Source organism: Leucoraja erinacea, chromosome 5, assembly GCF_028641065.1.
Source record: "Leucoraja erinacea ecotype New England chromosome 5, Leri_hhj_1, whole genome shotgun sequence".
Taxonomy (NCBI): domain Eukaryota; kingdom Metazoa; phylum Chordata; class Chondrichthyes; order Rajiformes; family Rajidae; genus Leucoraja; species Leucoraja erinaceus.
The window spans coordinates 42,342,021-42,358,148 of record NC_073381.1 but is presented as its reverse complement, the minus strand read 5'-3'; the positions used below and the strand labels follow the sequence as shown (position 1 = coordinate 42,358,148).

The 16,128-nt window shown below is 43.5% G+C and overlaps 1 protein-coding gene across 6 annotated transcripts in view; it reads right to left on the bottom strand.

The window, feature by feature from the left end:
* Nucleotides 1-16,128, bottom strand: part of otofa (otoferlin a) — a 255,023-nt gene that overhangs the window by 35,396 nt on the left and 203,499 nt on the right. For 4 of the 6 annotated variants that reach the window (XM_055635423.1, XM_055635421.1, XM_055635425.1 and 1 more), the window contains 6 exons: nt 15,216-15,239; nt 14,672-14,833; nt 8,303-8,422; nt 6,847-7,008; nt 3,675-3,837; nt 1,608-1,678 (listed from right to left, as the gene is read on the bottom strand). In XM_055635423.1, coding sequence (XP_055491398.1) covers nt 1,608-1,678; nt 3,675-3,837; nt 6,847-7,008; nt 8,303-8,422; nt 14,672-14,833; nt 15,216-15,239 — 702 coding nt within the window. The remainder of the gene's footprint in view (nt 1-1,607; nt 1,679-3,674; nt 3,838-6,846; nt 7,009-8,302; nt 8,423-14,671; nt 14,834-15,215; nt 15,240-16,128) is intronic. The other 2 variants (XM_055635427.1, XM_055635424.1) reach the window with 1 other exon arrangement.

The window sequence follows — 16,128 nt, the reverse complement described above, 5'->3', positions numbered from 1 at the left end:
AAGAAAGTGCAACTCAACAGAATTAAACCCCACAGATGAGGCTGGTGGCCGCATTTGGAATGTTGTGTTCACTTTTAGTCACCCTACTAAAGGAATGATGTAATTAAGCTGGAAATTGTGCAGGGAAGATTGACGAGGATGTTGCCAGGACTTGAGGGCCTAAGCGAAAGGGAAAGATTGGGGAAGCTAGGACTTTATTTCTTTGGAGTGGCAGGAGGCCATTGGATGATTATGTAGAGGTGTATAAAATCATGAAGGGAATTGATAGGATTAATGCACAGTCTTTTACCCAAGGTAAGATAATTAAGAACCAGAGGACATAGGGTTAAGGTTAGTGGAGAAAGATTTAATAGGAACCAGAGGGGCAGTATTTTCATTCAGAGGGAGATGGGTATATGGACTGGGCTGCCAGGCGGTAGTTGAGGCAGGTACCATTTTGGACAGGTACGTGGATAGGAAAGGTTTAAAGGGATATGGACTGAATGAGGGACAATGGGACAAGCTTTGAAGGGATGTCTTAGTTGGCAAGGATGAGTGGGGATGAAGGGTTTGCTTCTATCCTGTGGGACCCCATGACTTTACATCAACTGCAGCTTCACGTGAAAAGTTTGGTCTGGAATGGATGAACACATCTTATTTTATCTTACTGTTGTCTGTGAAAGTTGTTTCTTTCATTCTTACAAACATTTCATAAAGGTCTATTTCATTCACCTCAGTGGGGAAAATACCATTCATTACAGAAACAAGTTTGTACATTCAGTTGGTGCCAGGAGGAGGAAATGTATGAGATTATCCATCCAATTCAAACATGAGTGGTTCTTCTGATTGGAATTGTGAAATGCCCCGAGCCATTTGCCAGTGCTACAACAGCAGGCTTCAGGATGCAAGAATTCCCCTATGCCCCAGTTACTCAGGCCCTGCTGATTCCTCTCAGCAGCCACTCTTTCTTTGCTAATGCCAACATTCACTTATTTCATTGAGTTTCTGACCCATCCTCCTTGACATACGAGGCTGGAAGCAGCTACTGCAACATATCTGATGGTTTACCTTCTTCACACTAGGAGGTTGCCTGCCGAGACCTCGGTGCTGACCTGGCTGAAGGGAACTACTTGGGCAGAGATCAAACAGGGAGCCTGCAAGCTGAAGCTTGGCGTCTGTAGACCTCAATGCAAAAGTTTGATCTGTTCAATATGGGAGATAGTTGCAAAATCTATTAACTCTACAAGCATAGCTCATCTGATTGTGTGAGCACCTCAGGTTAGAGAGACAGTGATGAATGAAGAGAAATGGAGAGATTCCTCCTGACTCAGGAAGTGTCACAACAGTCAGTGATCTTGTAGAACTACAGCACCAATCTCCAACTCATTGCTGATTCTCTGACCCCTGGGGGACCCATGCAACACATGTTAATCGCGAAATGGTCTCTCAACTTCACAGCAGAAGTCTTATTTAAGAAAATTAAAGATCATCCTGCTGGGATAGCTAGAAAACCTTGATATACTCCGTCATTCGATTCAGTGGAGAAAATCTCTGCATCTCAATTTTTTTTTTACAGTTACAGGTTATGGAAAAGGTCATGAAAAAGTTAAAACAAAGGGCATACTTACAGCATCCAGCTTGACTACAGTCTCTATTTTCTTCACATGAATGTCTGTTTCCATGTTAATGTTGATATCACCTACAGGAGGAGAGATCGGGCGTCCATTTGCCAAAGCCAAGTATCCATTCATTAATTTGGCTGAGCAGAGACCCAGAGGAAGCCAGGAGTGCGAGAGATTCACAGAAAAAGACAAGGACAGGACAAGGAGTAAATAGTGTGAGAATATGGACAGAAAAGACTGCAGAGATAAAAGGTAAGGTAAAAAGTTAATAAAGGCACGTGAATGTAAGATCACATGGACACGTGGCCAAGTATATCCAAATTGGAGTGATGGGGTTTTTTTTAGGATAGTCACATAAACCACTAAGAACTTTGACTTCTGATAATGTAAAATGTGATGCAAGATGAAATCTGCACTTATTCAAAGCTGAGCTCAGAAACAGCTCATGTAACTTTCTAAAAATTGCACTGTTTTTCAAAGGCTACCATTACCATTGGGTAATGGTACACCCATGAAACTGATCAGATACTGACATTTCTTGCAGTAATTTGATTGTTTGCAAAGGCTGTGAATGGCTCCTTTGATGAGTGGTCTTCCTGAATGGAATTGTGAAGATAGTCCATTTCTCCCAGATTGAAATAGAACCTACCCTCACAGAGTCCATTTTGTTTATTGGAAATAAATTGCAAAATCTCAATCGTTGAAGTTCAGAACTAAAATTTAAAATGCTGGAAATGCACGGGAATCCTGCCAGCTTTTCTGTGAAACATTTTATTTACCATGTTCAGCTTTCTCCATTAATCCAAGTGCCACATTGGATCAATTGTTGTAGTTCACTGAACACAGCTTTTAACACAAACACAAGGAATCGGCACAAGGTTACAACTTTATCCCATATTATGGAATAAACAATTACCTATCAAACATTAGCTTTATATATAGGCAGCATGGTGATATCTCATTCAAGTTTATATAAGTTTTTACATTATTTCAGTGATGAATTAACATATGATTTTCTTCCCTTCAATGGCAAGAAATGAATGTGCTAGTTCATCATGAAATATTCTCACATGGCTTGAGATGATCAAGGACATGACTGTTTCCCTGCATGCAGGTGCTCCCACCAGCACCATATTATACACACCAATTCCCCATCTCCTTGCTTTCTCACCTCACAGATGGAGAGGGGGTGCAAAATTCTACAAAAATGACTGGAACTGTCTTGTTTTCAACAAAGCAAATCCCATCTATTGTTATGGACATCTGAATATATGATGTAACATGTTTATAATAATAATATTGGATGTTCCAGACTTTCTTTCCAATGCTCCTACCATACTACCATGCAAGTCCTAGATGTTTTGGAAATATCTGATAACTTCGACATATGGGAGATAGGTCTCAGTTCTTCAAAATCAGATCATGTTTACATCTTAAACCAATGGCCTCTAGCATATATGTGTAAACAAGATCTAACGGTTAGACCTTAAAGTAATATTTGAGTGGGGAACAGTAAAAATACATTGGAAAGCTGCTAATACATTGGGCCATGTTTTGTGATTTATTGTAGTTTCTGCTTTGACAAATTGGAATTGATATATGAATTCCTCTCCGCCTTCAAAAGCCACAAAATACATGACACATTCACGGAAGGCTAATTGATGACAAAATATTTAACTATTAATAAAATCGTTCATTGTTATTGAAATGAAAATAAATGCATTCATAGAAGTCTTTATAAATTAATTAAAATAGAGTACAATTGAGAATTTGCTTGCCAGAATCTACTGTAGATGAAAAGTCTGGAGATGGTCAAATTGATGCTGCCAAAGAATGACTGGAAAGAGTCACTATTAGCTAAATGTGAAGATCACAAGCTGACCAATCCTGCAGCCTCACAGTCCAATGTATCATGTTCACAGAGTGGTGTGATGGGCACATAAGGGACAAGTTTCCAAGTGGTGAAGTCAGGAGAGAGTGAGCAGGCACGAGAGATACGAGAAATTGACAGATCCGTGAAGGCCAATGAATATACAGTGCTATCTTTCTATACCTTTGTAAGTATAAACATACCTGCATTGGCCCAGTTCTGAACTGTGTTGTTAGGTGGTCTATAGATGAACTTCCTCAAGGACCCAACAGCATGTGAGCCAACGAGGGTGTATCTGCCAAACGCACGGCAGTCCACCACTCGGATATTAAGGGGAGGGTGAAGCAATTCATTCTCTGGTAGATCCTATAAGGAATGCAACAGGTTAATGTCTAGGTAAACGATGCAGCTGCTTTCACGGAGAATAAAATACTAGGATCAGACAGTTACACAAATGTAGACATCCTGGTGTTCACTCATAATCCTTCTCTGGTTAATTTAACTGCAGTTCTCTTTCAATGAGAGGCATCAGGTGCATTTGTAATAGTTTGCTAAAGGCTGCTGAGACAAGTGCCCAATGGATCAAACACCAGCAATACACTGTGCGTTCCTAAACAGTATCCCAATGTCATGCAAGTTGATTGATTAATTGACCATTGTAAATTGCTCCAATTGTGTAAGTGATGGTGGAATCTGAGGGACGATGATAGGAATGTGGAGAGAATTAAATGGGATTAGTGTGTTTAAAAAGTATGTGTTAATGTTCTCTGGTTTGTTTTATGTGGGGGGGGGGGGTCAGGGGAAACTTTTTTTTCCAATCTCTTACCTTGCTGGAGATGCGATTGTTTTCCAGATCGTTTCTCTGGTCATTCTGCGGCCTAACATCTTGCTCGGGACTGACTTTGAGCCCCACCGCGGGGCGTGAACTTACCATCAGAGCCGATTCCTTGCCTGGGATCGACGCTCCAAACGCGGCATGCAGACTTTAACATCAAGGAGCTCGCAGTCTCGGGTTGAGACCGGCGTTGGGAAGCTCCAAAAACCGCACGACATTCAACTAGCCCAGAGCCGGAGTAGATTGCCTGGCGCGGAGGGGGGGGGCTGAGATTCCCCCCCAATGCAAGAGTTTGATCACCCCGACGAGGAGGCCCGCCGCCGGCAACTGGAGTAAGATCGTCCCGTCAATGGAAGGTTAGAGGCCCCCGACCGCTGGAGGACAACGAAGGGAGAGATTGAACTTTTTTTCGCCTTCCATCACAGTGTGGAATATGGAGGAGTCACTGTGGTGGATGTTTATGTTAAAATGTATTTTGTGTGTTCTGTTGCTTTTTATTGGCATGACTGTATGGTTAATCAAATTCTTCGTATGTTGCAAAACATACTTGGCTAATAACATATGATTATGATTATGATTAACGTAAACTGATGCTTGACAATTGGCGTTGACGCAAACTGATGCGAGGTCTGCTCCAGTGATACTTAATGAGAGCCTGCCTAAACTGCAGTTACCATGTGGGAAATGGATGCCTTTCATCATGAATCACACTTTCCCAAACCCCAAAATTCCCCTTTGGAAATGCAAGCTTGTTCAAGCCCCCTCCACTCTGCCAAATCTCAATTCAGCGTTCCAATCTGATCTCTTCCTTGATACAGTATCTCCACCCACGGCAGAGGCAGATCATGATTCTTCCCCCAAGACCTAATACCACAATCCCCTGACTGACTGCTTACAGTAAAGGGCCTGTCCCACGTGTGCTTCATTTACACAACATCATTTACACGTCACAACGCACGGCGAGCGCAAGACGTGCATTACACATGCATGGCGCGTGGTGAGGCGTGGTGGCGTAGGCAGTGACACGCGGTAGCACACGGCAACCCAGGATTTGGGGATTCTCAAAATCCTCGCGCGCCATCTGCGTGACGTGCAAATGACGCCCAAGTGGGACGGGCCCTTAAATCTGCATCTTAATGCCAGCTCACACTCACTACATTTCTAAATTTCACACTTTCTCTTGACGGACTCTCTCTCTGATCTCCTGGACCCTCCATCCACCCTCTCCCTGGACCCCTCCTCGTCATGCACTTCACCCCACGGTAATCAACATAGAATTTGTGACCTCCCTGGTTATCCTCCATAATGGAAGATTAAAGGAAAGACCAATGAGCAGTTAGCCTGTCCTAATGCACCCGCGGCCTCGGGCTTTGTGTGCAGTACAATTTTGTAGTTGCATATCCTTGTCAGAAAACTCGCTTCTTTTTGCTTCGTGTCAATTGTTCTCCCACACTTTCAGGTTCTGTTGATTTCTCAGACCACTAACTTTTCCAATTACACTGAAAAGATTTTAAATTGTGCCAAAATAAAAAAAAATTTAATCAATATCTTGTAAATCACAAGTTCAATGAAAGTTGGTCTCGATGACAATTTGACAACATATTAATTCCCACTGCACGTTTGACGAGTTTGATGGATTTAAATTATGGATCCCGGCTGGGTTTTGTGGCCTGCTCCGTCAACACACGTATTTGCAGCTTGGTTGAGTTGGCAAATTTTCAATCATTGATAATTTATATATTGCCAATGTAACTATGAAATCAAGGCTGAGGTTGTGTAACTCTCTGTCATCACCAGAATAAATGAATAATTACAACCAATGCAGCAACGATTTTCTGACACACTGCAAGCTCTGGTGATACATCATGGTAACCAAGGTATCTTGCAGCATCCCATTTACCTTAATGAATTGGTGAAACATTTCTGAGAGTTTTCTCTGAAATTGTGCTCAGCTTTGCCCTGGTTTTGTCTCTCCCATGAATCACTTCTACTCCCCCAGGCAAGGGACATGCAAGTGCATGTGACATCTGATGTCACACAAAGACGGGTCTAACAACCATATTTATCTACCATTTCAAATCTTCATGGATAGATGCATAATCCTTGGAAAAATCAACTCTAGTGACTTTCGTGACTCTAGTGACTTTCTTTATTTTTAAACCTGTTAATGATCATTCTCTGCAGGCAACTCAGGAAATAAAATAATCAGAGGTTGAAGCAGCTCTTTGTTCATTTGCATGAAACCCACAACCTAACATTGGTGGCAGGTTGTGCTCAGCTTCTGAAATTCATTTCCAATACAGTTGATGGAACTAAATTTCGAAGATGGTCCATAAAATGCAGCCGCTATTGCAGCACCCTTTTGACTTGGGCCACCGAGATTGGACTTATTTCTGACTTTGATGCGAGAAAACTGAACTGGTTAAAAGCAAATGTTGGCATAAATAATGTTTTCATACCAAGATATGGCACAGACCACATGACTTACATATAGTATTGCCAGAAGTAAAGCATGCACAATTGCAATAGTCAGTCCTCACCACTTCAAAATACTTGACTAATGTGCTGAAATTTGGATTCTTCTTGTAGTTTTGAATGAGTGCAGACTGCACACCCTTTCCAGCACATTCAATGTCAACTCGTGGTCTATCAACCTGCGCCAGGTTCACCCGCTTGAGATCCCTGAGACCCCAAAAGAGAATCTACAGGGAACAAAAGAGGAAGATGACTTAATGTTCATGTCCATCAAAATAGAGCGATATTTAAAGTTTGGTGAAAACTGTCAGGGTATTTCAGAGATCTCTACTAGCTTGGATTGAGTGAACGTTTAATTAATTTCCCTTATTAGGTTTCAGACTTGCGTTGAAGCTATTTTATTTATTCGGGGAGTTAAATATATATTTAATCACTGAGCATTCATTGTCATTGAAGATCAAAGTTATAGAAAATAAAAGCAGAAAATGCTCCAAGTACTCAACAAGTTAGGCAGTATCTGCAGAAGGAGAAACAGTTAAAGTATCCCCTAACCCTAATGTAGTTTGGTAATCATACATTTCTCCCCAAGGAGATCAGAGTTCCTACTTTTGTTAAAGATGTTGGATTCACTTCCCAGATTTCTCTTCTTTCCGTTGGAGCAGTGTTTGAGTCTCTTTCTGGAATAACTGCTGGAACATCCTCACATTCACCCTTTGCATGCAATAATTACCCCACATTAGTCATAGCGTCTTACAACATGGAAACGCTACCCTTCGTTGACCAACATGCCCCGTCTACACGACCCACCAGCCTGCTTGTGGCCCATCCCTTTAAACCTATCCTATCTGCCCGTCTAAAGTTTTCTTAAATGTCGTGATAGTACCCGTCTCAACTACCTCCCCTACACTGGGCAAGAGACTGTGCATTTACCCTATCTATTCCTTACATGATATTGCACACGTACATATCCCTTTAAGCCTCTCCCCCGAGTTCTGGCAGCAGCCTCGTAGATCTTGTCTGCACCCTTTCCAGCTAAACATAATCTTTCCGAGAACAGGTTGAACTAAACTGAACCCAATACTCTAAATTATTCCCAATGACATCAGGACAGCAGCTCAGTTTGTGTTAACGTACATATAACACTGCCCACATCTTCCGCTCCCATATCGCCATCCCCGACTAAACCATTTAAATTTCATCCCCTGTGCTTTGATTTCACACAACAGATTCCTGGTTTATTAGATCCGGGAAGCAGAATTAGATTAGATTGCTCATTCTTGATGAGCACGGATGCACTTGGCTGAATGGCTTCCTTCTGTTCAGTGTTTCGTTCACAATCCTGACAGGAGGGCTAACATCCTTCAGTTACACCTGACATTGAGATCCTGTCTCCCCTGCAATGTGGTTAATTCTTCATGGACTCAGGACAAAAGAGTTGGATGTCAACGCTCATCACGCTGTAACTCGATGGCCCATTTAACATGTTGTTTTGACAATGACAAACTTCGAGGGGTTACCTACCTCAATCCTGTACTTGCTTAACACTGGCCGGATCCCTTTTGGAACAGGGAGAATCGGACCACGGTCAGAATCTGTTGGGCCATCAATTGGTGGCAGGTTGTGTTTTCCAGATGGAGGAACCTTTGTTTGAAGGAATAATGTCATTTGTAATTAATCAGCAATGAGGAAGATCTAAGAATGTAGCACAAGAAAATGAAGTTGTTGGAATCTTGGGTAGAACACAAAGTGTCAGAATAACTCAGCAGGTCAGGCAGCCTCTATGGAGAATGATAGGTGACGTTTGTGTCTGAAGAACGGTCCCAGCCTGTAACTTCACCTATCCAGAGATGCTGCCTGACCCACTGATTTCCTCCAGCACTATGTTTTCCATGTAAGAATGCAGTCCAGGCTATACAAAGAAAAACTGCTGCATCAACATCCAGACTAACAAATTCAATGAATGATACATTTAGTCTTCTCAATGGATGTTCTTTATTTGTTAATTTTACTTCGGAGTCACGTGAGTGACTACGTGAAGAACCCACCCAGCGCGCAGGCGCGGCATTACGTCAGCAGTGCAACAGCGGCAGCAGCTGGAGCCAGGCTCTCCAGCTGCAGCATAAAGACGGGACCTCAGGTAAGTGTCTTTTTCGTTACAGAGTCGCGCTAGAGAGAATAATGGCCTCTCGCAAGCGACCAGCCAGGAGGACTGCCTGCCCTACTCCACCCGAGGACGGGTCCATAGCGGGACGGCAGCCTCTCGCAGCGGAGGAGCTTTTTCAACGCTCCCGCTCACCCGCACCGAGCCGCCCCCAGTGTGCAGATCTCAACGCCCCGCACTGGGAGGAAGGCGACACAGAAAACTGACCGGGCCACTGTCCTCCGATGATTCGGAGGAACGGGAACACTCTCCCCCACCGAAAAGGGGAGACGCTCGGATAAGCTGCATGAGGCAACTCCTAGAGCGCATGATAAACGAGGAGATGCAGGCGAGGCATCTCCCAGGAGGACGGGCTTTGGCCTCCTCCCCACACCCTTCTGTACCCTCTATATTCGAGGGCAGTAAGGGAGGCCAGGACTGGGCTGGCCTATCCCAAGGGCAGGCGGAGGATATCGTCAGCATGCCGGGCGTGCCGGAAGAAGAGCTACTGGGTGTCGTGGGCCGATATGCGGCACCACCAACCAACTGGGATGGTGTTGCCACCCAGAATGGCGGCAACTATAAACAGGCTGTTGCAGGACAAGGCTGTCCAGCAGGCCCTTGACAACTACATCGCGCCCGAAAATTGCGAGGCGCTGAGGGTCAAGACGGTAAATGGGCAGATCTGGAACCAGCTGGGGCAGCACATAAGGGCTCAGGAGGTCAAAATGCAGCGAGTCCTGAAGCTCCACTCAGCAGCCGTCACCGCCTTTGCTCGGTCCGTTGGGGATGAAGACTTGACCATACCCCAGCAGGATGCCCTCGCACTGATGTGCAGCACCACGTATGAGCTAAACAACCTACGGCGGGACAACATCAGGCCTGCCCTCAACCCAACGTATGCGGGCCTCGGTAAAGCTCCAGCGCCCGAACGACAGGCGCTGCTATTTGGTGCGGATCTGGCCAAAACCTTAAGGAGTTGGAAGAGGCGGCAAAACCAGTAGGCCTCATGAGGGCAGGGCCAGGACCGAGCAGGGCGAAGACACCCAGTTGGCCGCACGCCCTCGGCAGCCACCAGCAGATACAAGCTGGTGAAAGCCTGGTGACCGCCTCCCACTACCCCCAGTGCTCTTTTTTAGAGCGGGGGCCCCAGGGCGGAGCGTGGGAAGATGCGCCGCCCCACCGCAGCACCAACACGGACAACCTTGGGCCAGACCCAACCGGAAACGACCCCACAAGTGTCATGGAGGTAGGTGGGTCTGGTTCCTGTCAACATACACAGACAAAGGGTGTAGTATTAACAGGGGGACGTTTGAGGTTCTTCAAGCATGTTTGGTGCTCCCTTACTAACAATCAGTTTATACTCAACAGTATTAGTGGATACAAGATTGAGTTCAAACCAGGCGTAGAACCGCCAGTTCAGCACATGCCCCAAAGGGTGTTCCTTCCCTCGGCAGTGAGAGAGGAGTTAGAAGGACAAGCTGAACTTGATCGGCTCGTGGCTAAAGGCATCATAGAAATGACCACACACGAGCCGCAAGAATTTGTATCAAATATTTTTCTCAAAAACATAAAAGATGGTGGATGTCGCATTATTATTGATCTGACATCACTCAATCAGTCTGTTGAGTATCAACATTTCAAAATGGAGACATTTGTCACTGCCAGACAACTGATCTCCAAGGGATACTACATGGCAAGCATAGATATCAAAGATGCTTACTATTTGGTACCCATTCATAAAGATTACTTTAAATATCTGAAATTTATCTGGAGGGGCCAGCTATGGCAGTACCGAGCTTTGCCCAAGGTTTAACGACAGCTCCCAGACTATTTACGAAAATTCTTAAAGTGGCCATGAAGAAATTGAGAGAACTAAAACATTTAGTAGTGGCCTATCTGGACGATGTTCTCATCTTAGGAAGAACACGGGAACAAGCTGTCGCAGGAGTGTTAGCCACTAAACAACTCCTTGAAACTTTGGGTTTTATCCTCCACCCAGATAAATCAATATTGGAGCCTACTACTAACATGGATTACTTAGGCTTCACTATTGACACGATTCACATGACTGTCACTCTGCCCAGAAACAAAACAGTTTCACCCCTTGAAGCTTGTAGCCATTTAATTGCCACACCGTAACCTAGAATACGGCATATAACCAGAGTTATTCGCTCTATAATAGCAGCATTTCCCGCTGCCCAACATGGGCCCTTGCATTATCAAAATATACAAAAACCAAGGAATCATGCATTACGCCTTAATAGGGGGCATTATGATCGCAAAATGGATTTACCCGCTGAAGCCAAATCAGAACTTCAGTGGTGGGTTGACAATATTTTGTTCACAGTCCTATCACCGTAACCAATCCTAACATAACCATTGCAACGGATGCCAGTGCTTTAGGCTGGGGAGCTACTAACTCCAAAGACAGCACAGGTGGCAGATGGACTAACTCAGAGGCATCGCTACTACAATCACTGGGCATTAACTTTTTGGAAATGCTCGCCGCCTTTTATGGGCTAAAAGCATATGCATCTGGTATGCGACACGTGCATGTTAGAATTATGATCGACAACACTACGGCAGTATCTTATATCCAGCACATGGGTGGCATTAAATCAGTATCATGCGACAAATTAACTGCTATAATCTGGCAATGGTGTGTCGAGAGACATATTTGGCTATCAGCTGCCTATTTACCAGGCAAACTAAATTTAGTGGCGGACACCAGGTCACGAAAATTCAACGACAACATCGAGTGGATGTTGGACCCAAAATTATTTGCTAAAATTATCAAGCAATATGGTACGCCAGATATAGATTTGTTTGCGTCTAGGTTAAATCACCAACTACCCATGTATGTGGCTTGGGAACCAGACCCAGAGGCAGCAGCGGTAGATGCCTTCACGCTGGATTGGGGAAATTTCTTTTTCTATGCTTTCCCTCCCTTCTGCCTCATCAGTCGGGTACTCCAGAAAATTCAGGCAGACTCAGCCTCTGGCATTCTGGTCGTGCCCGACTGGCCTACCCAACCCATGGTTCCCAATGTTCCACGACATGGTTGTTGATACACCAATGGTCCTTCAACACCACCCCCAATTATTGACTCACCCGGTAACTGGCATTAGCCATCCATGCCACCAAAAATTGAAACTCCTGGTTTCCAGATTTTGAACACGCCTTACCGGGGATTGGGGTTATCAGACAGAACAATCACCACCATGTCGGCATCCCTGCGAGTTTCCACCAAGAAACAGTACCTGACCTTCATCAGGAAATGGGAACAGTACTGTCTGGACGCAGGGACATCCTACACGACGACTTCGATCTCGGATGTGCTGGAGTTCCTGGCCCACCTGCACCATGACCTCAAGATGAGCTACAGTGCCATCAATACGGCTCGGAGCGCACTGTCCGCATACCTCATGCCGATAGAACAGCATAGTGTGGGATCCCACCCTCTAGTCATCAGACTCCTTAAGGGGATCTTTAATACCAAACCCCCTACACCTAGATACACTCACATGTGGGATGTGAGTGTAGTTCTTACACACCTTCGAGGTTGGCCTCCGGTGGGATCCCTGAGCCTGGAACAGGCCACTTACAAAACCCTCATGCTCATGGCGCTTGTCTCAGCACAAAGGGTCCATTCGCTCCATCAGCTTAATCTGAACTACATGGTGACCACCCCAGATACCATTACTTTCACCATGCCGGGGTTGGTAAAACAAAGTAGACCAGGTACATCAAACTCCCCGTTGATCTTCCGGGCTTACCCTCCAGATCCTAGGCTGTGTGTGGTGACCCACCTTCATCATTACCTAGACACAACCCAAACGCTAAGAGGGAGAGAGAAAGCCTTATGGGTTAGCCACAGAAAGCCTTTTGGACGGGTAACCAGCCAAACATTATCCAGATGGTTGAAACAGGTCCTCAGCATGGCAGGGATTAACACAAATGTTTTTAAATCCCATTCAACCAGGGCAGCGTCCACCTCAGCGGCGGATAGGATGCAGGTTCCCCTCGACCACATCCTCAGAGCAGCGGGATGGTCAAGGGAATCGACATTCCAACGATTTTACAACAAACCGCTGATGGAACAGGACGTCTTTGCGGATACCGTTTTAAAAACCGCAAAGTTATGATTTAAAGCCCATGGGAGCTATTTTTTTTTTTGTTATAGTTAATAAATATTTCTTTTATAACTAAACAAACTTGTTGGTCTCTAGCTACCACTTCCTCCCTCGATGATCTTTCGGCAGTGAGTGATATAACTGTTACACGGTTTGAAATCACAGACCTTTGAAGTCTTCACGTAGTCACTCACGTGACTCCGAAGTAAAATAGTAAGATTAAACGAGTACTTACCAGTACGAAGTTTGATCTGTATTTTATGAGGAGTTACGATGAGGGATTACGTGCCCTCCGCTCCCACCCTCATTATATAGATCAAATTCGGACTAATGTCTCGTTGGTCTTCACTATCTTTACTTCAACTAGTGTCTATCTGTGATTCCACACCGCTGCTTGGAAGTATGCCGCGCCTGCGCGCTGGGTGGGTTCTTCACGTAATCCCTCATCGTAACTCCTCATAAAATACAGATCAAACTTCGTACTGGTAAGTACTCGTTTAATCTTACTATTTTACAATACTCAAATACTTCAGTTGCATTTCCACCGTTGTTGGCATTTATTCAACACCACTGATTCAATAAATTAATATTTACAATATTATTAAAACCTTCGTATTTCAATAAAATGGCATTTCTCAGAGGTGGAGGATAAAATGTTTCATAAAATGCACATTCCAAGAGTGTCTTTCAAGTAGAAAGGTGGACAAATGAACTGCAGCTTCACTTCCTCATGATTCTAATTTCAGTATCAATCTAAACGAGCGTTGCCTCACACAAAGACAAATGTGTCATCAGTCTTTTCACACTCTATTGCTAAAGCTATTCAAATCTATTCATCTATTCTACTTATTTCTACTCATTCCTTTTTCTAAAGGGTTATGAGCAGTCCAGATGAGAAATAATGTCATTGGCTGGGATGACTCATCATTTATTTTTGCAGATAGACTGTGGTTTAAAGCAATGGATCTAATTCCAGCTCCTAGAAGAACCACTCAACCTCCCACATCAGTGAACAGAGGCACTCAAAATCTTGAAATTTTTTGAGTTAATAAGGTGAAACATTTTTCACTAATGGGAAGGTCGGAAACCAGAAGGGATAATTTTAAGGAAGTTAACAAAAGACTCAGCTAGCAGGATTTACCGTCTATCTTTATGAACTCCACAATGTGCGAAGGGAAATGTATCATGTGAATTCAGTCATATCTGAAGCCATGCTCATTGCTACACCAACGCATTTACCGTGCAGTGTAGAGTTAGTGTGTTAGTACAACCTTATTAATTTCACGAAAATATCTCAAGCCTCAATTTGACAGTGAAACCAGGAGCTGGAATATATGGAGGCTCTCCTTACAAGTGCTCAAATTGTGGAGGCTGCCAAACAATGTAGTAAGTTTTATTCTCAGGGCCAACGGGACAAAACAATCTGCATTTTATCCCACTGCAGCGCGACATCATCTTGCGGTCAGCTATGATGGTGCACTGACAAAGATCTGTTTGAAAATCTACTGCTTAAGCTACAGTTTTCTGCAGCACCAAAACCTGTCATGGAAATATTAAGTAAGAAGATGAAAATTATAAAGGAAAGCAAAGGCAACCTGCGTTTTTACACATTACCTGTAGGAGTTCAAAAGCAGCTAGCAAGTCCCCAGCCGTCGAATTCCCCCGATAGATCTGATAGTACTCCAGCTGAGGGGGGAATCGAGGCTGGCAATATTCCTCTTCTGCCATCTTCACCACAGGCTTTGAGAACGTTCGACCAATATACTCTGCTTTTCCCTGCAAGCACAGATTTATTACCAATTACCTAACTTTACCATCATTGAAAGAGGGAAGCACACACATGGATGCACAAGGTTTCGCAGAAGATTTTAGGTCTTGAATTATCCTCACTCAGCATCAGACTAAGTGGATTGACAGATCTTGCTGAAGAGAGAATTAAATTGATCACAACATGGTCAATGGGGGTGAACAGGAAATTAAAAATCATAGTTTGCTTTCAGACTCATTAGATCACAATTTTATATGTTTACAATTTTTCTGGGAATCCTTGTTTATATTATTTGTTGTATTACAGAAACATTTCTACTATCTATGTATTCTACTATTCTACAATAGGTTTACTCAGCTAATCAAATACTAATTGTAAAGATGTTCTTACCGGATCTATGTCAAACTTGGAAGGCTGTTTTGTTTGGCATTTCATTGCGTTCATAAGATTGAAAAGTTAGTTGCAGAGTTAATCAAAGGCAATTTGTTCTGTAAGATGATCTATATCTATTGATTGTCTAAAGTTCTTTAAGACTGCTACACTGTATCGCTAAACTAAACTAGACTAAAACATTCAAGCACTCAGAATTTTCTCAAACAGTTGTTCCATCAGTTTACTTTTACTGAATTACCAGCACAAATTATATTTTAAATTATTTGGTTCCTTGCATTTTTGGTCTCGATTTGGCTTTTTGCAGACAACCTTAAAATAACAAATTAGACCTGATATTTTAAAATTAATTCAGAAGATGAAATGATGTATGTGTCACGGGCTGCATTTGTTGCCAATCGCTCAATGGCTAGTTGCCTTTTTTGACTGCTACAGTTATGTGGTGCAGCTGCACCCACATTGCTGATGGTGAGTTATCCCAGGAACCCGACCTAGGGAATAACTAAGAAGTGGCAAAGTAGGAAAGCCGATTCTTTTATTTACTGGAACTGTGTTTGGTTTCATGACGTAGAACTATGCTTGGGATGAACGTTGATAAGTGTCATGACTGTATACTACTGTGGGTCTTCTCTGTAACCATTCAACAGGTTGTACACAGGACTGGCAATGCTGATGATAATAAAAGATGAAATGTCATGGATCTGAAACATCTCTTGTTCCTCTGTCCAGAGATGTTGGTTGATCCACTGAGTATTTACAGCATTCTCTACTTTTCTTTTATTTCAGGATTATAGCATCTGCTTTTTGTCTGGAGCTAAATGACTGTGGGACATTTTGTGAAATATAGAAAACTATAACAATAACCAACGGGAATTTTATCACAGATCTGTGGGACAAGTTTCCTAATTTTTTT